Source organism: Rhinolophus sinicus, linkage group LG01 (genome assembly GCF_036562045.2).
Source record: "Rhinolophus sinicus isolate RSC01 linkage group LG01, ASM3656204v1, whole genome shotgun sequence".
In the NCBI taxonomy this organism is placed as follows: Eukaryota; Metazoa; Chordata; class Mammalia; order Chiroptera; family Rhinolophidae; genus Rhinolophus; species Rhinolophus sinicus.
Genome location: NC_133751.1, coordinates 72706051 through 72731457, shown reverse-complemented (window position 1 = coordinate 72731457; position 25407 = coordinate 72706051). Strand labels below are relative to the sequence as shown.

The 25407-nt window shown below is 38.8% G+C and overlaps 2 protein-coding genes, 1 long non-coding RNA gene and 1 pseudogene across 3 annotated transcripts in view; 3 read left to right on the top strand and 1 right to left on the bottom strand.

Moving 5' to 3' along the window:
• LOC141571572 (uncharacterized) overlaps nt 1–11476 on the top strand; it is a 51553-nt gene extending 40077 nt beyond the window's left edge. Inside the window, exon 3 of the long non-coding RNA XR_012496410.1 lies at nt 10870–11476. This is a non-coding gene — a long non-coding RNA (uncharacterized LOC141571572). The remainder of the gene's footprint in view (nt 1–10869) is intronic.
• Nucleotides 1422–9790, top strand: HHLA2 (HHLA2 member of B7 family). The gene is given in 8 exon segments (XM_074316798.1): nt 1422–1447; nt 3200–3289; nt 5683–5748; nt 5750–5769; nt 6998–7245; nt 7945–7959; nt 9442–9570; nt 9572–9790. Coding segments are annotated over 8 exon segments (813 nt in total).
• Nucleotides 11477–13697: 2221 nt separating the features above from the next.
• Nucleotides 13698–15670, top strand: LOC109453300 (mediator of RNA polymerase II transcription subunit 28; annotated as a pseudogene).
• A 2436-nt stretch (nt 15671–18106) lies between these two features.
• The window catches only part of MYH15 (myosin heavy chain 15), a 128492-nt gene continuing 121191 nt past the window's right edge, over nt 18107–25407 (bottom strand). Inside the window, 1 exon segment of the mRNA XM_074319470.1 lies at nt 18107–23728. Within this exon segment, the coding sequence (XP_074175571.1) occupies nt 23721–23728 (8 nt within the window). The 3' untranslated portion in view covers nt 18107–23720.

The following is a 25407-nucleotide window of genomic DNA, read 5'->3' as shown; positions in this document are numbered from 1 at the left end:
TGTTATGGGAGAGGCGAGAGGGAGCAGGCAGCACCAGGAGCCAAAGTACAAAAGGCTTGGTAGGTAAGAGTTAAGTGTTTGGATCTGAGTGTGGTAGGAAGCCGCTGGAGAGATTTAATTAGGAGGATGTCTTAGAATTATTTATGTTTTAAAAATATGACTCTTGGCTCCTGTGTTGACAGTAGATTGTGAGGAAGCAAGAGTAGAAAAAGGGTAACCAGCCAGATACCTATTTTAGATATTCAGGTAAGAGATGATAGTGGCTTTAGAATAGGATGTAAGTGTAGAGTTGGAGAGAAATGTACAAATAATGGAGCTTTATCTAATCCATTAGCAAAACAAACAAAAAACAAAAACAAACAAAAAAACAACTGGTAAATGGATTAGATATGGAACATGAGGAAAAGGAAGAGTCAAGGTTGATTTAGAAGTTTCTGGCCTAAACAACTGGCAGGATTTGGTAATGATGATTGAGTTGGAGACTGGAGGAGGAATAGAGCAGTTTTTGTTGTCTCATTTGGGTTGGGGCAGGGAACAATGTTAAAAGGAATGAGGTAGAAACAAGGACTCGTGTTAATTCTCTGATGCCTGTAAGGCATCTAAATGAACAGGTTCCATGGGCAGTTGAATATATGACCTTGACTCAGTAGATCAGTTTGAGACTCCTTGATATACAGATGACATTCAGAGCTATAGCCTAGAGGAGCTCACCTAAATATCAGAGGAGGAGATCCAATAAAGGACTAAGGAGGAGCAGCAGTGAGGAAGGAAAAACTAGGAGACTGTAGTGGTCCAGAAATGAAGAGAAGAATCTTCCATGAGGTAGGAAAGAGCTGATTGTGTTAACACCTGGCATGAGATTGAATAAGACGAGGACAAATCATATCCATTGGTTTTGGCAACATGGAACTTCTTGGTGACACTGACAAGGGCAGTTTATGACATGTCATGCAGACAGGGGCCCAGAGTGGACTGAGAGGAGATTGTAAAGGGGAAATGGGGGTAATTAGTTAGACAATTATTTCAAGAACTTAATAGAGCTGAGAAATAGGTGGATAGCTAATCAAGAGTCAGAGGAGACTATTGTATTTTCTCATGTTCTTAAGATGGGACATATTGGAATGTTTATGCTCATGCAATTGATCTAGTAGAGAGAGAGAACGTGACAATACAGTAGAAGGGGATATAATTCAGGGACACATTTCTTGAATGCAAAAAAGATGCCAAATAAAGTAAAAGATTTGGCTTTGGTTGAGCGGAGAAGAGGAGGCAGAAAAAGTGGACACAGCTGTTAATGAGGTGGATGAGGACATATCCATAATTAATTGTAACTAATTAATGAAGCAAGAGCATCAGCTTAAAGGGAAATGTGAAATGGGATAGGTAAGTTTTGAGAAAAGTTAGCAATTACTGGAGTCGTTATGGAGAATGAGAAGGTGACCCTATCGTAGGCAGTGAACATGGAATGCCCTAAAACCCAGGGGTGTCCAAATTTTTTCAACATTTTTTACCAATGGCCATATTCGGTAAAATACACAAACAGCCGGGCCACTCACTTGAGGTGAAGTACGTATTGCCTCACCTGGTTTATCTAAGTAAACTAAATATGTTTTTGGAATTTGCTCAGGGCCAATTAACAATGGATTGCGGGCCGCAGTTGGCCCACGGGCTGTAGTTTCGACACCCCTGCCCTAACCTTACATTAAACCAAGTGGATTTGAGTTAATTTTTGCTTGGAAAGAGATTGATTAAATCTTAAGTTGTTTTGTTTTAATAGTCTATAAAGGTAAAAAGTATTGTTACATATTTACATATATTCACAAATGAGTTTAATGATTACTTGTAATGTTACTATTCAGAGATAATCATTGTGATATATCTTTTCATACATTATACTTGCAAATACATCTATAGGAAGAAATATAAAGGTCGTATTTCCATAACATATTATTTTATAAGTTTTTACTTTGCCAAGCATTTTAGCTGTTGCTCTGAGAAAGATGAAACTATTGGAGTGATAACTTTGTCATATTACAAATGTTTTCCCTATGTATTTTTATTTTAATATATTTTTGTTTCTTTTCCAATTTTTCTATCTATAATAGAAAATGTACAGTCATGTTTAAAAGGTCCTCTTCCAAAGATGTATATTCATTTATTTTCTTCCAGTATTTAGAATGTAAAATGAAACTATAAATTATTAATCTACCAGGTTTTAATTTGATAAAATGTGATGAAGGAATCTAATTTCATTTTTTAGAATAGTTTTAATCATTCTTAAATCTCATATCCTGTAACATTTAAAACATAGCCTTGTAATGGTAGAGCTCCCAAATGATTTCTTTAAAATTTTCTTTCAGAGGTTTTTAAAACTACTATATGCTGTTCTTTAAACATACTATTTTTTAAAGAGTAAAAATTATCTATAATCCCATCACCAGAGAAAATCAGTTATACTTTACTTACTTGAAATTATGTTGTGTTGTGTGTATATATTCTGTCATCTACATTTTCTCAATTTTCTAAGGTTTTGAAACACTCTGTGAATCATGATTTTAATGTCTGCCCTATGAATTACGCTATCATTGGACATTTAAGAATAGGTTCCCAGGTTTTGTTTTAATTTTCTTTTACGTGTAATTATACCTAACACCATATTTAACATTATTGGTATTTAATATTTAATTGAATTTGTTTTTAGTATATTTACTATAAAAACAATATATGTCCATTGTAGAAAGCTTTAAAAATAACCGACAAAAACAATTATCCAAAGAACCACTTTTGAATGTATACCAAATCTATATTCATTCAACAGCCATTTTTCAGAACCTGCTGTATAGCAGGCGCTTCTTTCTATGTGAAAGCTCTTCAGAGTTAACATTCTAGTGTATATTTAGTGATACGTCATGTCAGTCTCTTATGTGCAGAAATGCAGACATGCTTTTAAAAAGGGGCTATGCTACTTAAAAGTTACATTGTAATCTGATTTTTTTCTTATAACATTAAGAACTGTCCTCCATGGTAGTGAAGTATCTTTTACAATATCACCTTTAGTTGATGCAGGAGAATTATTTGTGTGGATGTACCATAGTTTATTTAACTAATCTACTATAGTCAAACCACTTTAATTCTTTCTCTTCCAATTCCTGTTTGCACTTAAAATCCATAATATGCATATTTTGCTTCTCTTTGATAGTGTAACTGACATGACCTCCATAAGACATGAAGGCACCCACAGTGCTGTCTTTCCTCCTCATTCCTATAACATTTCTAAGCCAATCTCAGTGTAAGTTCCTTTATATTATACCCGAGTGTTACTTATTTGTATCACTAGATTTGAACATGAGCACACACAATGCAAGGTGGCTGTTTCCTCTGTAGCCTTAGCTTTGTGAACTTTCTGAAAGATCAGTTAACGAGAAATAGGGAACAGACTCGAAGTCTGCATGGAGATTAAAAATCATATTTTCTCCTGTCTACTCTGATTAAGGCTCTTTCTAATCTATTATCTGCTACCAGATATAAAATCACTAGAAAGGCAAGTTTGATTGATTGGTTGATTGATTTTTGGTTGTTTTTTTTAAGTATAAGCTTGATGCTTACTCAACACTTGACAGAAGGTATTATCAGCTTTGCTAGTTCCTGTGACAGGCATTTTTAATTAACTGATAATATATCGGAGGTGTTTAGTAGAGCAATTAGGGAGGTCAACAAAACCACTCCTTTTCTATCCCACCTTTTCATGTCTTTCTCTCGGCATAATAACACATCCCTCCAGCACTTTGTACAGAAATAAACAAAATCTCTCTGAGGGAGAGAAGAGGGATATGGCAGAGTTGAAGGAGCCTCAGAGTAGGAGGCAGAGAAAAACATACTTGGTGATAGCTCCACATAAGCACCCAATTCCCGTATCTTGGGTGGCCTTGGCCAAAGTCCAAAGGAGTTTACTACATTGTCTGTAAGATAAGCTCCTTTCCAGTTCTAATATCACCAAATTCATAGATAGGGTACACAATCTACCTAAAATGTTTTGTGAAATGGTCAAAGAAGCTGGATGATGGCTTCAATGATTATGAAATGGCTAAATATATTTCCTTTTCAAAAACCTTGATCATGATAAATCCATTTGCTTTTTAAAATCAACTTCTGGAGTAGACTGTTAATACATATATATATATATACAAGATGTGATCACAAAATATGGTGAATGTTTCAGTTTAAAAAAATTATTACAGTAAAAGACACATTGCCATTAATCCCCCTCAAGATACTCCCCCTTGCTTCAAACACACTTATCCCATAGTTTTTGCCACTTTCTGTAGCAGTTCTGGGAGTCCTCTTTCGTGAGTCTTTAACCTCCATCATGACAATGCTCCATGATACACATCGCTTCTTGTATGGCAATTTCTGTCAAATAAAAACATTATGGTGTGTCCTCATCCATATTATTCACAAAATCTGGCACCGTGCCACTTCTGGCTCTTCCCCAAAGTCAAAATGACCATGAAAGGTAAACGTTGTGAATCGATTCAGGACATTGAGCAGCCACAACAGCACAACTAAAGACACTCACAAAAGAGGACTTCCAGAACTGCTTCAGAAAGTGGCAAGAACAATGGGATAAGTGTGTTTGAAGCAAGGGGGAGTATCTTGAGGGGGATTAATGGCAATGTGTCTTTTGCTGTAATAACTTTTTTTTATATAAACATTCACTGTATGTTTTGATCTATACACACACACATATATATATATATAAGATTGGATTTTCATATTTATAGTGAGAATAATATTTCTTAACTAGTTTTGATTAACTCATAGGATATTCTGAGCATTATATCCTAAAGCCAAAATAAATGAGTCACCCTTGGGACTCCTCCTGCCCGTGTGCTAGCTGACTTGAGAGTAATGTCTGAATATTCCTAACACATTTCTGAACCCAGCATCATCTTCTACATGCTCCAAATATTTCTTAGCCCAACAAAGTTAAGTTTGTTTTATTCTTTTAGGGCCTGCTGGCTCTAGATAGCTGGATAAACTCATTTGTTATTGTTATAGTAGGTGTTAAAAATAAATGTGTTCAGGGAATAAAAATCAACAGGAGAGTTTTATTATATAATATACATAACTTCCAGTAACTGTAGCAGGCCAGGATCAGAGGAGAGATGACTATTGATCAAGTAGGGAATAAACTAGTGTTTCTATGCTTTAGGCTGTTGCCAATTCTCCTAGTTGCTAATGAATCAAACATATATTCAGTTAAAATTGCAGAAACTCAGAGTTTCATGGCTTGTATCTTATAATCTGACTAGCAAGTGTTCTTGATGATATAGTCTGTAATGACCAGGCTGCTAAGTATTCTTAATATAGCTCTTAATAAGCACCCATCACTAATTCTCTTCATAACTGCTCTTGATTTTATATACATCTTTCCAGCTTTCTTCAATCATATTAGTACAATGAGTGAGCAAATAATCATTGGAACACTTGATGAAGATGTAATTCTCCCTTGCTCATTTGAGAATGGGTCCAAAGTTGTAATTAACTGGAGAAACCGAGATAACAATGTTTATGTGTACCACAAAGACAGTGACCATTTGGAAAAGCAAATCCCTGATACACAAACAGGGCATCCCTCTTCCACAACAAAATTCACAGTGGGAATGCCTCCCTATCTTTCAGAAGACTAAGCCTTCTGAATGAAAGAACTTACATGTATTATGTGGGAACAACATTTAGAAAAATTACAAGTGGTACTAAATGTGGGAGGTAAGTATGCACGCAAGGTTTTATAAAACATAACAGCGGTACCATTCCATATTTTTCTGAAATCTCTTTTCTTAATTTGATGTGTTATGAGCTTCCTTCCAAGTCAATAAATATAAATCCACCTCATTTTTAATGAATAGTACCTTATAGACATAAAATAGTTGATACACCCATTATCCCACTGGTAGATATTCAAACATTTCTTGTGATTTATATTACAAAAAAAAAAAAAAAATGTTGTGAGGAACATCCTTACATTTACTACAGGGAAATGATCTGAAAGAAAAGTATCAGAAGTAAGATTTTAATACATGACTTTCACCAGCAATATAAGAGCATCCATTTTCCCCTTAGTTTAGCAGCACTTAATATTATCAATCTTAAAATTTTCTGCCAATATGATAGCTTAAAAAATATTGAATTATTGACTTAATTATATTTTTCTGTTTTCTAAATGAAGTTAATTGTAATACTTATATACATCTGACCCTTTAACAACTCAGGGGTTAGGAACGCAGACCGTGCATGTGGTTGAAAATCTGCCTAAAACTTAAGTCAGCCTTCTACATACATGGATTTCCAACAACCAATTGACCCTTGAGCAACATGAGTTTGAACTGCACAGGGCAACTGGAAAATAGCCTTACGTAAGTGGACCCTTGCAGTTGAAACCCACGTGGTTCAAGAGTCAAATGTACTGATCTCCTGCCAAATTAAGTTTATTTATCTATTCATTTATTTATTGGGGGAAGGTATTTTTGAATGGGCTGTTTTATCCAGCACTTGTTCCTCTCCCTCTTTCTCATTTAGCTGCTTCAGACTTTGACTCGGAAATCTAAGAATTATGTGTAAACAGAGTCAAAATGGCTCTGAGTCAGTACCTGAAGAGCATAGAGGGATGCCTGAGCTCTAGTTTATGCACTTCAACACACCCATGTTGGTTGCTCAGTGAGGCCATTAGATTTTTTTCTAGAATTCTTTCTAGAGAATTGAGATTGCTAGTTGCTATGTACCCATGAATGCTCTTTTTTCCCCTTGTAGGTAACCATATATATCTTAAGACTACGCAGAGTTTTTGTTTTGTTTTTCCTTTCAGTAACTGCCAGGTTTTGCTCTCAAAGCTTAGCTTTTCATTTCATGGGTATTAAAATATAAACGTTCTGCATAGATGGCCTAGAAAGAAGCTAATGATGACAGTTCCTCATGTGCCCTTCTTTCTCCCTCATAGCTTCTGTCACACCTGTGATGAAGTATGAAAAGAGGAACACAAACAGCTTCTTAACATGTTGCATGTTAAATGTTTACCCTCATCCAGGTATCACATGGCAAGTGGACAATGCACCTATTTCTAAAAGCAATATGGAAGAAATTTAGTCTTTTGGTCCTTTTTACATTCATAGTAGAGTAAATATTATAGGATCAAATTCATCTTATGAATGTACTATTAAAAATTCACTGCTGAGGCAAACATGGACAGTGAATGCTGGGCTGCATGGGGCTTTCTGTGTACATGTGCTATACCAGAGGGTGGGAGGGAATGGGGATTGATATACAGGAAAAGAAAGGAACACAAAAGAAAGGAAATGCATCTGCAGCAGTTAGAAGACCGGGACTGGCATTTCAGCTCTAATATTTATTGGCTCTATTACTTTAAGCAATCATTTTTGCTTCTGAGCATTAATTTCTCTTTGATAAAATGGAAGTCATTCTTACCTTGCTAAGAGTTTGAGTTGAAGGGAAACATATTGCTGTATTTCTCTATGGTTCATCCTCTAAAGAGGATTTTTCTACCTGCATTGCGCTTTAAAAGATCAGAGAAGGAAAGAATGCTTGTCTATGATCAGGTCACAACCTCTGATTCTTGCAATCTTTCAGCTAAACAAAAAATTACTAATTGGTGTTATTGCTTTTCTTTAGTCTCTTCATGTGGTATTAGCACATTAATCTTTATCAACACCTCTGGCATTGCATGAGCAGTTTTTAACACTCCTTCCTCTCATTTATTTGAACAAACCCAAACTCTGATCAATCTCTATATCAATAACCTACCGTTTAGAGAAGATTAAGGGGAAGGAAAATTTTTTTTGACACTGCTTATCCAATTTCTAGAAAAATTATTGTTTTATATTTCATTAGAAGCAAAGCAAAATTTTTCTGTGAATCTCCATTACGTAGGGAAAGTGGAGGTTAGCTATCCTTTTTGGCCTTTTCTTCTCCCTAGTTTCATATTCTAAAAATGCTCACTAACAAGACACTAAAAGTATAAGTGATTCACCACCTTTATATGATTTGAATGCTAAGATATGGGCACCACCTCTTCACTTTTCATCAGCCAGATAGCAATGGAAATAAGGGAAATGGCTGAAAATATTAATATTAAATTGTAAATATTTTCTATGGATAGTTGTACTTTCTCATGTTTATTTAGAATTGAGTATCCTGAAGCACCAACAGGTCCTTAGGCTCCGTGCCATTTTGTCTTGTTGAGGATCTATTGTGTGCCAAGTGTTGTTGCTCTCAGACTGTGAAATTCCAAATGTGAACTCTTTTTTCTGGATCCACAGCATCTAGTATAAACATATAAAAATAAAAATAAACCAGGAAGGTAGCATACAAAGGGAGCAACTAATTCAGTTCACTGTGATTGGGTATAAGTGGGGTTGTTACAGAGTACATGTGTAAGGATGTTGCATAATGGCAGAATCTTAAAGAGTAGTAGGAAATTCCAGGAGAACATAGGGATTCCAGGTAAAAAACACATATGCAAAAGCATAGAGGAGTAAATATTACTGGATTTATGGAAGTGGTTGACGGTAAAGCTAAAGTATCAAGACACAAGCCTGGCAAGGAATGCAAAACCAATGAAAGGCTTTTGACACCTTGCTAAGGAGCTTGAATGGGGTCCTGGAGGTAGTGAAGCCAAACAAGGATTGCAAACATCAGAGAGATCCTGGACTTGCATTAAGATGGCTTGCTTTGGCCTTGCTCTTTTGCAGGACGACTGGAAACTGAGTCTAGAGCCAGGGAGAACAATCCATGGTATTCCATAGAGGTCAACCTACAGAACTACAGAACAGGAAGGACGAGATGGAGCTGGGCCTGGAGGGGCAAGCCAACAATACCCAGCAGAGTCCCTGCTCTAAACGAGCTCAGTCCAGTGGGGGATTACCTGCACGGAGTTGGAAATGTACTTCTTATGTGCAGGAAAGAGACTTTATCCAAAAGGAGAAAGTAAGAAATTGTTGAGACAATGAAAGTCACAGAGACTACTAGGGTGTGGGTAGAGTAAGAAGAGGGGCATCCTGGGAAACACCAGCATTTGAGAAGTCAACAGACGAAGAACAGTGAGTTCAAAGGCTGGTAACTGGTAGCAATGTTAATATTGGGTGCCCACGCTTGAGTGCTCACTGTCAGCTTATAGGAGTTAAGACCCCAGTGTGTCACCTTCCTAACTGGCCCAAGCTTTGCCCTCAAGGCCTAAACTTAACCTTGGTAGAAGACTTTAAAATAGCGGTGATAAAGCTTTTCTTTTAAGAAACTCTACAGGACAAATATCTCATTGCTTTTCAAGAAAGTATTTTCAAAGGTATTTCTAAATGTGTTTCAGAGTGTAACTTTAAAAATTCATTTGAAAATTTTATTTTCAGTGATGTTTCCTTTTCCATCTATAAGGTAGATGGCCTTTGTAAAATGCAAAGTGTAAATGTTTCACTCTCATGCAAACTTACAAACTATTCTTTTCTACTTCATAGTCATGAAGCAGACAACTTCATTTGGTCCAGAATGGAAAGTGGAACTTTCCCCCATCTTGGCTTACTTTCTGAGCTTCTCACAAAATACAAGTATCAATAAACACTGACTTTCAAGTCATCAGAGTGACTTCTGTTTGACTCTGAGGGATCTTAATTCTTCAGACAGTGGGGAATAGTTATGCAATATTTCTTTAAGCAAATACACCTTTCTCACCTTCCAACCACTGCATGTAGTTAAGTTACAAGTAGGGTTGAATAATGGGTTTTGACTATAGCAGTAGAGATTATGAATGTCACACAAGGAAATCAGGTTGGCATTTAAAGAATACCTTTGATTAGTATTTTTGAAAATACTATCTATAAGGATACTTCTGGTCCAGATGATAGACAACCTCATTCCTTCAACCACACAGAAGTCCTGCATTGGAAAGAAAAAACAAAAAAAGAAATTTCTCCCATAAGATTTCCTTGTCAGGGTTTTAGGGCTTCAGAAATTAAGAGGGAACATGCATGTTTTGTGACTCTGTGGGCTGAGTATCTTCAATTCCTCTTTACCACTGTGACTAATATGTGCCTTAGGGTCTAGGGTTTGGGAGTTGAGGCTATAGGCACAGTAGGAAGTTAGAATTGGGGCTCTGCTGGATGCTGCGGAACAATGGTCTATGGACCTCGTGGAGAGAGTCACCAAAGGACATTTGAACCACTAAATACATACCTGATTCAGTTCATTTTTAAGAAATGTCTATTGATAGCTAAATATCAAAGCTAATGATTTGAAATATTTCTAGTCCACTATCCATAGAGTCCTAGAATGTGCACTCCTGAAGTTGATTTTCTAGGTGGGTTGGTTGATTCCCTTACCCTTAAACTATCAACTTGACATGATGGGAGACCATGGAACCTCTCTTTTTATTCTTCATTAAAGATATTTGAGTCACTGGAACATATGTTTTAGAAATATTTCTATCATTCGAGTTGTGCAAATTAGGAGGAATAACAGATTCGGAGATTTGGTGATTCTATGTAATGAGACTTGGAAATAAGCACACAGAGTTCTCCTTAGGTGAAGCAGTCTTCAAATACATAGATGCTTCTAGACACTGAATGATAACACTTCCTTTGTAGAGCTGCCACTTTGAGAGTATTGAAAACAGGGATGTATTTGAGGCTCATATTTTTCTCCAAAATAAGAGTGTCAGTTTCATGGAAAATATAGTTACACTTGCATCCTATTTTTAAAAAATGTTGCCTCATGTTGGATTCATTTTGGAATGTAGAAAAATATCAGGAAGAAACAGTTTGAAGACCACCTATGGCCCATCTTTTTAACCAGAGATCTAATTTTCAGGTTACCCAAAGTGAAGCATCAGGACCATTCCCTTTCAGACAAAAGAAGCTCCTCAGAACCTCTCATTCCTAAGCAAACCCTGGCCTGTTGAGACTGGAGGAAGGGCCGCTCAAACTTCCTTCAGGAAGAGGTCTGTAACAGGAGCTACCCCAGCAGCCACGAGAATAGGGCCAACAGTCCCAGGACCCTAGACATCACTCTTTCAAGGAAACTTCGTTTTTCATTCCGAATTGCAATATTATACTTGCTGCCTTGTCCTACAGAGGCTACAACATTTGAAACGGAGGCCCAAATAAGTGTGCTTATGATTCCTAGAGTCTAGATCTGCTTGATAAAGTTTGCACTGAATTGAATGGACTTAATAATTCTTGTTAAATTTTGCTGCTGAATCAATATGTGACCTTGGGCAAATCGCTTTACAGATGGGAGAACTGAAGGTCACAGATAAAGTAAGAAGAAGCTATATCTTGCAGGATTTTCTTCAGGAGGAAAAAGTATGCATATGGAAACACTTTAGAAAGTCAGTATTTCTACTTAATTGCTCCTTCTTTATATGGGTATAGAATTCAAAATGACACAAATATGTGGAGAGATTAATGTTTTATTGGTTGTGAAACATTATTAGGTAAGTGTATGTTCATATAAATTGAGCTGTTCATTTTAAAGAACAGCCATGAACATTTTTACCCTGAGTTCGGCTTTGTGCTCGAATGCTGGCCCCCTCTCCTTGGTAGAAGATACTCGTAGAGCACAAGATTAGCAGGTTCTGACTTTGATAACTCAAAGTCTCCAAGTTTCCGCCTTCTGCGGTCCCCACTTCTTTTAATGCTAATTACAATTCTAGTTCCAACCAAGAATCTGGGTAAAGTTTAGGCTTCTCCAGTTTTCCAGAGGAGCTCCCAGCCCTATTATCCTTGTGGTCACCTGTCACCTCTCACCCCAGACCATGGCTCCTAGTTCAGTCTTCTCATCACCTCGACACTCCTTATCACTATTTCTCTGGTACCCTGTCTTCTCTAAACCAAAGGGACCTGCACCTTCCCTTCACCTCCCAAGGAGAATGCTGGGCTGAGGCTGGTTTGTAGTCGTAATTATTCCATTGTAAAAGTGTGTTAATTTTCTTATTACAATATAAAACTATAGGACCTTAAAATGCATAATAGACTCATTGCCTCTCAAGTTTTCAAACTCCCTTTCTCTCCTGATTCCCACTCCCAGTGAGCCCCAAACGGTTCATAGTACAGCTTTCACATGTTTCCCACAATAGAGACATTGAGACTGGGAGGTAGTATTAATATTTATGCTCCTAAGAAACTATCTGGTCCAGACAGGGCTCTTTAATGGGTCTTTTCATTATGAAAAGTGTTTTCACTAATATGATATTTGCCTGCCACCCATAAGGTAGAAAACAACAACAAAAAACTAGTTTTAAAAATAGTAAACATACTCTACCGACGCACCCACACATTTTTTTTTTTTTTTTGGTAATTTTTTTTCCAGCTTATAGACTTTTTGTCTGTTTTATTTAGAACTGAGTGAAAGAATAGCTCTCTGGATAATTCTGCCTTCAGTGCTTTTGGTGCTTTTGGTGGTGGTGTTCAACAAAGTCTTCAAGTTAAGACGATGCATCCATTTCATCAGAGTTAGTATCATCTCATGGAAGACTTGCATTCTGTCCCAGGGTGTCAGGTAGAGGGATATCAAACATGACATGTAGCTACACATCTACCCTGCTTCTGGGCATGTAAATAGATCTGAATTTTCTGGAGAGTCACTCATAAAATTTATCAGAAAATCTTTCAAAATGCTCCCACATTTCTACCTAACTATTGTAATTCTAGGAATTTATTCTGTGTTAAATGGTCAGAGACACACCAAGCTGTATGAAGTATGATCCAAAAATACAGTGAATATTTAAATTTAAAAAAAAGTTATTACAGTAAAGGACACATTGCCATTAATCCCCCTCAAAATACTCCTCCTTTCTTTGAATACTCTTATCCCATGATTCTTGCCACTTTCCGAAGCAGCTCTGGAAGTCCTCTTCCACGAAGGTACTTTAATTGCACCGTCGTGGCTGCCTCAATGTCCTGAATTGATTCAAAACGTTTACCTTTCTTGGTCATTTTGACTTCGGGGAAGAGCCAGAAATCACATGGTGCCACATCCGGTGAATAACGTGGATAAGGACACACTGTAATGTTTTCATTTGACAGAAATTGCTGCATATCTGAAGCGATGTGTGTCATGGAGCTTCACACATCTGTCTTCTCCTTCTGGCTACTTTGCCTCCTTCATCCCAGTTTACTCTGCAACATGGGGCCCAGGGCTCTTCCAGAACCAGTCATGTCCTGGTGCAGTGGCCTTTGGTGACGCGTGTGCTTGCTCTTCTTTCCTCCATCACTCAGGAACTCACCTGCTTCCCATGCTTCCTTGCACCCCATCTCCGGCTTTGAGCCCAGGTGCAGTCTGCTGCCTGCCCTTCACTGAATCTGCTTGTCCCCTTGCCCGGTGGCTTCCCTAGCCTGACGCAGCACCCTCCTGCCAGGACCCAAGTGAGGAGCGGAACCTCTGGCCTCTAGTCCACCCCAGTCTACTCCTCCCCTTCTACTCCCATGCACTCTGCCCATGAGGTGAGAACTGGCATGAGGATTATGTTAGCATCTGTGGCCAGAGGGAAGGTATGGACTTTGGGAGACCTTGTGCTCCATATTGAAAGGAGGTGGGGTCATGTGAATTTCACATCCCCTCTTGACCAGAGATAGAGGCCAGGGACTCTTTTCCACATGGGAGTAGCATGGGAGTTCTAGGAAGCATGTAAACCGTCCATGCATTGGGGTGGAGGGGTGTGGTTCTACCTGGGACTTAGGACCCCTGTCCTAACCATTAGCTCTGACCCTGGGGATCCAGCTCTGGGGCCTCAATTTGGGCTCCCAAGGAATTGCTGTGCCTGGCACCTTGGGCCCTTCCTGGGAGCCCTTCCTGGAGGTCCTGGATGGGATGGGTCTGGAGCTAGCCTGTTCCCCTTGGAATGTAATAAAGGCAGCAACTGTGTTTGCTGATCACACTAAAAAAAAAATAAAAAAATACGGTGAATGCTGTTGCCAAGTGCCATGCAACGGAAAGGCAGGGATCTTCAATATGGGAAGCCGCATGTGGGACCTTACTAACAGTGTGTGACAAGTTTCAACTTGTTCAGTGCAGTCAGTCGGGTGTGAGCTACGGTTGAGAGAAGGTGTGTTTTAAAGTGTGCTGTAAATCATCTTTCATCATGACAACGCTCCATGTCACACACTGCTTCTGGTATATGGCAATTTCTGTCAAATTAAAACATTATGGTGCGTCCTTATCCACCTTGTTCACCAGATCTGGCACCGTGTGACTTCTGGCTCTTCTCCAAAGTCAAAATGATTCAGGACATCGAGGCAGCCATGACAGCCAACTAAAGACACTCATGAAAGAGGACTTCCAGGAGTGCTTCAGAAAGTGGCAAGAACAATGGTATAAGTGTTGGAAGCGAGAGGCAGTATTTTGAGGGGGATTCATGGCAATGTGTCTCTTAACATATTTTTTAATTTAAACATTCACCATATTGTTTGATCACACTTTGTATCTATGCACATTTATTGCAGCACACTGCCATTTCTTCCAATTTTCCTATTTCAATAAATAATAGAGAATTGATTAAATTAATGGGGCATCACATGTTATTTATCTGTTTTTACTAAAAAGAGAAAAAAAATTAAATCTGGCAGTAAAAGAATACCTAGGATGATCCCAATTATCTTGCATTGAAAAATAGCTGAAAAGAGTGGGCCTTTTCCTTGCCATTTGAGAAATGGCGGCTCTGCTGGGAGTTATATTCTCCAGGCACCACCCGCCCCACCCCACCCGCCACCCCCCTCCCCAGGACTCCCGGGCCAGGCTTCACTTCTTCAGGTGGCGCCAGGTGCTCCTAGATCTTCTCTGAGTACTTTGGTAGATGAATTGGAGTCATCTTTAGAGGCTTGCTTTGCTTCTCTAGTGAGACAGGACTATTTCAGTGGCATGGATCAGAAAGAAATATGAACTGGTGTTGATCTGTGTATCCAGAAATTTCTATATATTGTAAGACAGACAGAGTCTTTTTTATAGAAAAGATTGCAATTACCCGTATCTGTTCAGAAACCAGAGCAAGTTATGAAAGAGGATGTCGCGGAACTAAGGCATGAATTACAGCGGAAGGCTGCTCTGGTTCAGAAGCGCGTGACCAAGCTACCGCATTGGCAGCCGGTGCTGGGGGACATCAGCGTGCAGCATAAAAAGCCAGCTGATGTCCCCCAGGGCTCCTTAGCTTACTTGGAGCAGGTGTCTGCTAACATCCCTGCACCTATGAAGCAAACCTGACGAAGAGCCGGCCTGAAGAGGGGCTGCTGTATGAGGCAGCCTAAGCACAGGGTTTTTTGCCAAACATCACTTCTTGAAGACACTACATTTTATTTATTTATTTTTAGTTTTTATTTTTTTATTAGTTTCAGATGCACAAAACAATGTTATAGTTAGACATTTATCATTTATATCCCTCACACAGTGACAACCTTCCCCTCCATCCACTACCCCACTGACATCGCACACAGCCATTACATTTCCTGTCTCTATTCCTAATGCTGTGCTCCACTTCTTGTAACTATATATATATGCATATATATGTATACACACACACACACATATATGTATAAAATTGTAGTTGGCATTCATTATTGTTCAGCGTCAGCTTCAGGTGTACAGTGCAGTGATCAGGCATCTACATCATCCCTGAGGTGGTCCCCCTAATGAAACAAGATGAAGACACTACATTTTAGAAGAACTCTGTGCCAAAGAACGAGATGATTTTAGTATCATGTTCCCATCTAAAATTTTCCCCCTATTTTTGTAAGCTGTTATTTCTTTAGTACTTTATAAAATGCCTATAGCTTTGGTAAACCAAGTAAATATTGCTGTTTTTAGCAAAATTTAGACTTAGTGTGACGCCACTTACAGATTCCTTTTTGTTTCGTTTTCCTGCTTGTTTTTATTGTTTAAATTTTTGTATAACTTGATCTCTGTGTCTAGTTTTAGTTTGTCATCTGAGGGAAGAAGTTTGTATGATCTGATCTGTGAATCAGAGTGAGAATTTTGGTTGTAGGCCTTTTATGTTAATTAGCCCTCAGTGGTAGTATGTACAAATATGTAAATTTGTTGTTTCAAGACTTTGAACTACTTCAAGAAGAGAAATCTAATGCAACCAACATTTATAATCCCCTCAGAGCTCTCAGAATGAGGATATTTTGAAAATAGGATTGTAATACCCTAGGTTAGTGTAGCAATCTTACAGTAGGATCCTTAAGTTGATGTTGACTTTTATTTGGGCTAAGTTTAAATTTTGTGTGATGTTTGTTTACTTGTTTGGATTGGGATGTAGTAGGAGCAGTTATATGCTAAATTTTGTTACATTCTGAATTAACGAATCAGTTTAAGTAACTGGGCAGACCCTGTTCTCCATAGCACAGCTTGGGCAGAGGTGAAGTAATGAGAGTTAAAAGTCACTGTGATGTCTCTTTTTGTTCTGAGTTTTGTTTGCTAGTGTTGTTTTCATTTTGCTTTTTTGGAGCAGAAATTTTCCATTAAGGAAGCTTCTTATTGGTGGATAGTGTTGATTCCACAGGATGGAGCCTGGGTGGGCGGGGGGCGTGGAGTGGGCTGCAGGGTGACCCAGATATAGAGCCTCAGAGTTTGGGGTGATGTTTGAGCCTTTTCTTGGTGGTCACACAGGCCAACATGAGTTCTCTATTGATCTACTGCTGACAAATACAGACTGGCATTGTGTCTGGCTCTCCCTGGATGGGGCTTTCCCATCTCTGTTGTTTACAGTCTCTTACTAGATGACATCCCTTTACCCAAAACAAACACTCCACTGTCTCCTGAACAGAGTTTCTTGACTTATTTTGTTTTCTCCAGCCTAGAAGTCCTCTCCCCACATGCATGACATCCACTCACAGTGCTGTGTGGCCTGAATGCCACCTGGTCCCTGACACCCCCAAATGCCCTCTCTGCCACACCCCCAGGACGCAGGAGGACTTCATATCGCCTACCAACCTTGCTTGGTTCTCCCTGGAGGGTTAATAATTTATATCTGTCTCTCTGCCCCTCATGAGAATTAGGCATTATTTTCCTCTCAATATACAGGGACCGTGTATTATTTATCTTTTATACATGATACTTACTACTCATTGTTGTTTGTGTGTGTATGGTATGCAGGTTGAGGCCAAAAGGTCGCCTCAAGGAGAATGTATAGGTTAAACAAAGCTTTTAAATTATTTTTCTTATATTATGTGACTTCAAGGTTGTTAACTTGGTCATCTCATGCTGTTAGAAGCTCTGTCGGCAGTTTTAGATTTCTTGATTAAAAATCTAAATAAACTGATTAAGTTTTAGGCAGTCTTTCAGTAATAAAGAGGTTCTTGGTGAAAAAGTTTAGGAACTATTCCGTTTGGTGCTTAGTGAAAATATTTTGAATTAATGTATGTATCAGTTATTGTCATTTCTTTATTAAATTCAAAAGTGTTTTGTCAAAAAAGAAAAAAAAGAAAAGAAAGAAAGGAAGATAAATAGCTGAAAAGAAGTGAGCCAAAGCTTTAAAAATGGTTGCTTTTGGAGAGATGTTCGTCCCTCTGCACCACTCACTTGCCCAGGTCCTTCTATCATGCCTGGACTTCTTTCAGTGCCTGGGCTGTTTTCTCTTTCTTTGACCTTTGTTTATGGTTACTGCTGCTCAAAATCACATGTCTTTTATAGGCCATTTTATTTTAATCCTTTTTAACTTTTTAAAAATGTTTTCTAAAACTTTTGCAACAAACCTGTTACTTATAGTAATTTACCGTGTTTCCCCGAAAATAAGACTTAGCCAGACAATCAGCTCTAATGCATTTTTGGAGCCAAAATTAACATAAGACCTGGTCTTATTTTACTATAAGACTGGGTATAATATAATATAATAAATATAATATAATAAAATATAATATGATATGCTATGATGTGATATAATATAATATAATTAATATAATTAATATAATTAATATAATTAATATAATAATAATATAATATAATATAATATAATATAATATAATAATAATACTGGGTGTTATTTTACTACAAGACCGGATATTATATTAATTTTTGCTCCAAAAGATGCATTAGAGCTGATTGTCCGGCTGGGTCTTATTTTCAGGGAAACACGGTATGGATGCCACCTAAGATGACCCAGCTAACTAGTGGCAGAGAGAAAGCTACCCAAGAAGCTCGCCCTTGTTCCATAATCCCCCTGAAAAGCTCTGAGTGTCTTGGGAGGTTGAACTAGATCCCATGTCTCTTCTCATTGATGTCTGCTAATGTTCCTGCTGAAGTTAAAGGATTCGGTGATAGAAGAAACCGTTATTGAAGGTAAGATTTTAAGGGTGACAGTGAGTGTGAGTTTTACCAATTCTAGCTCTGTGACTGTAGTAACAGGCAGGTTAATCCCCTTACTTGGTACTCCTGTCACTTAGCCAGAAGTAGAAAAAGATGGGAGGTCATAGGCAGTCTAGTGACCAAAATGCACCCCTTGACTTAATACATTGATACTACTACTTGTAGTAGGTTTAAATTATAGGAGAGAGGGGCACTACATACTGCTCAAGAATGATGGTTTAGTTTCTGTATTGGAAGTGTGCATAGGTTAGGTCCTAACAGAAAATCCCCGCACACTCGAAAACTGTACCAAGGGGAACACGGAAGATGGTGCATTCCCCCAGAGCTGGAAGCAGCTGATTAACCGGCAAACCTAAACTTCAGGGGACAAGAAGGAAGGAGCAAATTCCAAAACCTGGGAGGAGAGGGTCACATAGAATCAGCTGCCTTGTAAGGAGAGTGACATTCACTTGAAGAACACAGCCAGACCAAGGTGACCTTACAGGGAAAGAGCTGGAAGAATAAGTAACTGATTTTGCTCTTCTCTCCCTCTGATCTCTGCCCCAGCTAGAAGCCAGAGGGAAGAGATGCCCTGCAAATGAAACCCAGCCAGGTCAGCTTCCCAAGACAGAGAACGGGATCGATTCTGATTCTGGAGGAGCAGTCAGGAGTTATCAGCAAAACAGTGTCAGGGTATTGACCACTTTTGAAAAAAAGAATATTCTCTAGTTCTGTAGTTAGATGGGCTTAGTAATCTTTTCCAACAAATATATCATCAAAATATACTTCAAGCTGCTGTACTAAAAGCCACAAACCTGACCTATCTCCAGGTCCCTGGTTGTGCTTTCACATGACTATAGTTCAACTGTATTTCTTTTAAATTTCCTTTTATATTATTATTCTGTTTTAAAATACCCTTATTCTGAGATAAGTATAAATTATCCTAGATTTTAGCAAGGCTCAGAAGGAAGGCCTTTCTTGAGAAATGACACTGTACCCCTTTTTCCTTAACTGTGACCTCCTTGGCTGTTATTTTCCATTAACAGTAGGTAGGAATCAGGCCAACAAGCCCAAAGAGCCAGGAATTCCTGACCTGGATGAATTGCCTGTATCGCCACCTGGAACACCTGAATCAGTCATAAGAAGTTACTGCTGTTTATTTCTGATGAGGTATTTCTACACTGAATGCATTTTTAATGCTGTTTATTAGAAGAAAGATATGAAAGGGGAATAACTAAAGTGATTCTAAAAACATAATTACAGGCGTACCTTGTTTTATTGTGCTTCACAGATACTGTTTTTTATAAATCAGTGGTTTGTGGTAACCCTGTGTCAAATCTGGCACTCAGTGCCATTTTTCCAACAACATTTGCTCACTTCAGTTCTCTGTCATATTTTGGTAATTCTTCCACTATTTCAAACTCTTTCTTTATTACTGCATGTGGTGTGGTGATCTGTGGTCAGTGATCTTTGATATTACTAGGGCAAGACCCTTCACCTGCAAAAAGATTATAACTCGCTTGAAGGCTAAGGTGATGATGAACATTTTTTAGCAATAAAGTATTTGTAAATTATGGTATGTACATTATTTTTTAGATATAATGCTATTGCACACTTAATAGACTACAGTATGGGAAATCCCAAAATTGACTCACTTTATTGCAATATTTGCTTTATTGTGGTGGTCTAGAACAGAGCTCGCCGTATCTCTGAGATATGCCTATATAATGAGGTAGGAATAAGGGAGAAACTGAGTGTTTGCAAAGAGATTTTTTTTTCAAGTTTGTTCTGTTTTCCTGTAGAAAGGAGTTCTGTCTCTACTGAGAGAGCTAGCAATGCTGATAATGAAGAAAACATGGTAACACATTTCTTTTATCAAACTATTTATAGTATAAAATGCTACTGTAAAAAGGGAATTGAAGTTTTGACTGATTCACATATTATCATTCAAGACTTTTATAGAGAAGAAAAGGCGGGAGAATTGCAGAATAATACAACAGGAAAAAAATACAATTAGGCTTTTCCAAATGTTTGTAAACAGGCTCTTCTTGCTTAAATAAGTGGCTGCTTTTCTCATTTTCCTATTGTTATTTGTAGAGATTGCAAATGGCACTATGCATTCAACGGTGCATCCATGTACTTATTCTTCTGATGGAAACATGAGATTGTATAGAAGTGGGAAGAAATAACAGAGACAAAAAGCAGACTACAGTTTCTGCCCAGACTCAGATTGCTCACCTTTCATACCTTTCCAGCCACTCCTAGATTCCTCAGGAACTGATAATTCACTTATGAATTGCAGTTTGCATACTTCCTTTTTGTTGTAGACTTTTAATTACATATGTACTTCCTTTTTGTTGTATACCTTTTATTATTTATGAGTTCCACTAATCAGAATATAAATAAGAGCCAAGAGTGGGGTAAACTTGTTTTTCCACTTGGTAAAAACTCAGGAACTTCTAGCAGGGAAACTAAAGGTGACTGGTAAGACCCAGACTTCACAACTGCTTATTTGATAATGGTGTCATGGATCTCTGATTATAGATGCAAACAATACAGGAATAGTACCTTGGTTTTTTAACGTCTCCGTTGATGAACATTTCAGTTTACGAACGCCACAACCCGGAAGTAAATGCTTCGGTTTTCGAACATGCCTTGGAAGTCAAACATGTCACACAGCTTCCGCTGAGTGCAAGATCCTGAGGCCTATCTGTTGGTTGATTTCAAACATTTCAGAACTCGAACGGTCTTCCAGAACGGATTACATTCAAAAACCGAGGTACCACTGTAAGCTTAAATCTCCCTGCTCTGAAAAGCCAAAACGCTACCATCATTAAATACTTAAGATAAAAATGGTTATTCTGACATGAGCAACAGCCATATAGAGTCCATTTCATTTTTCTTGGTACTAGGCTCTGTCACAACCACACACCAGTACAGAAAATGAAGACAGGACTGTGACAACCCATCACAAGCATCCCTTATATCCAGTGACTCCATCTCCCCTTTCTTCACTGGGATTCCAGCAATGGGCTGCCATGACCAGACAGTTCTACCATTGCAAAGACTCGTAAATGTTCTTTTTTTCAGTATCACATTCACTCTTCAAGATTATAAATTCCTGGATGCTAAAGATTCTAAATCAGAGAAGGACTGTCTCATTCATTTACATTCTTGTTGCTATCAGCCCAGGATGGTACAGTAAGGTTTACATCAAGAACTTTGAAGAAATGTATCACTAAGAACTGAATCAAAATCTGATCAACTAGTGATAGGTGAGAGAGTGGATGGGAGCAGAAGCCACCTTAGTGAAAAGCTGAAAAAGCAGAGCTTGGAAACCACGACAATTGATTTGCTAAGGGATTGCACTCTAGTTTTCTATGAATGGTTATATCAGTTTATTCAACTAGATTTGGTGTGCTGAGTCCTAGCACCCTAAAGAGCAAGAATGTCAGTTATCTCTAGGACTGCCTAGGACAAAGCACCCTATTAACTCAAGAATTGACATCTCTGGAGTTGGGTTATACCTTCCAACACCAGATTTGCATAACTGAGTGAACCTAGCTCTGAAGATAATTTGATTAATTCTTCTGGCAGAGTTGTCATATTGTTCATCAGTCTTCTAATAAATTTAGGTTTCCATATAAATTTTTATGCAAAGAGAGAATGGATAGCCCAGCTGATTTGATGATATATTTCCCTGAATTTTAATCACCAATTTGTAAGAAAGAAAAAGTCTAACCAGGATTTTTATGACTTAATCAAATTTTGACCCTACAGTTTATAGGAGAAAACCAACTCTGAATTGTGTGTTAATGCCACCTGATCCAGTTTTCTCTGTCAGCTGGCTTTAACTTCACAGTCTCATACCTTGTACATAGTTTTATTGACTCTTATTTGCTACAATGTTGTGACAAGTGTTCATAAGCTGTAAAATATTAAGGACACCACTGTAAAGAAAACCTTTAAAAAGGAACACAGGACACAGTGGGGAGAAAGTGCTCAGAACTGCTGTGGTCCTCTTACAATGATGAGGAGGACAAATTAAAGACCAAAGCCAACATGTTGAGGACATCAGACAAGAAAGAACTTGGGTCCTTCAACACTGTGGTGCCCCAAATTCATCTTATAGTCACCCATAGGAGTCGGGATTGGATCAGAGAGGCAGACAGATGGGAATGACAGAAAATAAGGATTTATTATAGGGAGTCAACCTTACACAATTGTGGGTACTGGTGAAGAAGTCTATGCCAGGCTGTCCTCTCTGTGTCTGGTGCTGGGCCTGAAGTTGCTTTAGGTCAGCTGTGCCAGCAGTCAGGAAGGAGGGCTGCCCAGGGAGTGTGGGTCAACTGGAATTCATGCCTGTCTCAGGGCGTCCAAAGTCCACACCGTGGGTGACCTGCAATGGAAGCTGGCGCCCGTTGCCATGGAGCCGCACACATGCCTGGCCAAGACTCTGAGGCTGAAGAGGGAAACTAACAGGAACTGGAAGAGCTAAGGGCCCAGGGAGCTGCTGCTGATCTCTCTGCCAGCTCACCTTTTTGACCTGGGCTAATATTTGCCAGCTATCACAGTGCCTGGGACTGTCCGCTGACCTTTTGAGAACAAAATAAACAGCTGCTCCTTCATTATTCTCCCTCAGATCTGGTACAAATTGCTCCTATGACCAACTCTAATCCAGAACCACACAGAGAAAGGAATTATGGGAAATGCACTTCTAGTTTAGGGAAACTGGCACAATTCCAAGCTCTTATACCACCTATCGTTACCTGAACATCTGTGTGAGAAGCTGCTTCAGTGTTTAAAGTCTGCACCAGCAGGTAGCCTACATGTGTTCCGATTAGGAAGATTTTACTTACAAGTTCAAAGTGCTTAACTGTGACACTATGTAAATCACAGTGTAAGAGAAAAGCTGATCAACTCTCACCATTAGTGGCTAAAATCATAGACTCATGGATGAGGGATAAGTCAAGCAAAGTCCATAACTTCAGTAATAACCATTTACCAACATGCTCTAGTCCTCACAGACTGTAACTGGATGTATTCTATGAATGTTACTCATTAAGAGGCAATACGACAAAGAACAAGTATTCATTTGTTAACTTCAGAATTTAAAAGGTCCTTGTATCTATTTAATCCTTCATGTGACATGTTGACTTGTATTTGAGGATCGAAAAATCCCCATTAACCTTAGAAGCAAGGATATTCTTTTTAGTTATTACATTTTTCTAATCGCCTTGTTTAAACTGCTTTTCACATCACATAAACATGGTTTTTGTTTGTTATCAGTGTTTGTTTCAAATGTAACTTAACTTTTTGGTCATAAAATGGAATCTTCCTTGTGCTTCTCCAGCCACTGTCTTTCATAAGCAAGGACTGCTTATTCTTCACGAGCCTGAAAAACAGAATATCAGTGTGTTCTGTGAGAGTCTGTGGCTTTCATCAGTGGAACACATGCCCAGAACCAAGTCCAGTCCTTTCCAGAGATAAGCAGACCTTAGCCAACTCTTCATTAGCTTGAAAGGGAGACAGAGAATTGGGAAAATGATCTGCATTACAGAAAACAGACATACACCAGTAATTCACCCCAAGGGCGTGCTCAGTCCCTCTCAGTTGTCCACCTGCCTTCTCTTGCCAGTGCAGGCGGCGCCCTCTACAGAAGACCCCATGAGGGAGAGTCTCTGTAGCCAAACCACCAATTTGTTCCACAGCCTCGACACATGTTTCTATCAGAAAACCGTTTTCTCTGCTTTATGGCAGTTGAGAAATTTTCAGGCTTTCCTTCTGTGAATGGGAAACAATTAGTCACTGCACTGCCAAGGACACTTTTCCTATTCATCTCTGGCCTCTCAGAAGCAATTTCTGCTTTGCTCATTTTATTCTTTGTTGGAAATAACTGTGACAAAGTCTAATACTTTACATCTGTTTTGGAGGCCCTTCAACCTCCTGCAGCTGAGTGCAATTGTAACACATATGAAGCATTTCCTTAAACAATCCATTATATGGGGTTGCTGGGCAGGCCGTGCACAGAAGACCCCAAATCCAATGCCATAACCTTCTCCAATTGAGGCCAGAGTTCAAACCGCTTAACTGGACCTCTCCATGTAGGCCTCATCCCTGAGACAGCTATGTAGGCATCAGGAAGAAGTCTCTGGAGTTTGCCGATGACTCATGCTTCTCATATTTAGATCTAAATATATTCGGCATACCAACTTTTAGTCTCTCCTTTAAAAGAGATCCTTTGGGCCTCCCTTAAGGTAGCATTTGCTATTGGCAACACTATCAGCTTATTTTGCAGGGTTATGAGTAACTCATTTATAATAAGAGGCCTAGGCATATACCAAATTTCAAAAAAATGAAATGATGGTGCGTATCAGTGCTAGGCAGTGTGCTAAGTCCTTTCCAGGCATTCTAGGAAGGGCATCCAATCTCCTTTAATTCCTAGCTTCCACTAAAGCCAGATCTCATTGAAAAACTATGTATTCCTGGGAAAATCTAGTGAGGAAGTTGAGGTTACCCTGACTACTATGGCGTTGAATATGTGTGTCCCCCAAATTCATATGTTAAAATCCTAACACCCACAGTGATGGTATTAGGTGGGGCCTTTAGGAGGTGATCAGGTCATGAGGTTGGGGATCTCATGAATGTTATTAGTACCCTGATTTAAAGAAAAAAAAAAAAAAAAGAGAGCTTCTTTCCCCCTTTCTACCATGTGAGGTTACAGTGAGAAGGCCGCCAATGAGGAAGTGGCCCTCACACCAGATATTCAACCTACCAGCACCATGTTCCTGGACTTCCCAGCCTCCAGAACTGTGAGAAACCGATGGTTGCTGTTTATAAGACACCCAGTCTCAGGTATTCTGTTACAGCAGCCAGAAGAGAATAAGACACTGAGCCTGCCAAGCCTACCGTTCGGTGTTCTTTGTCACTCTGTCCCTTTGCCAGCAAAATCAGGGTCGTGGCCTCTACTATTGGATTAGAACAGCAGTTTCGTGGACCACAGAAATGTAGAAAGTTCCTTTCTCTGTGTTTTAGGGCAGAAAACTAGAAAGCAGGACTCTTGCATTTATGGTT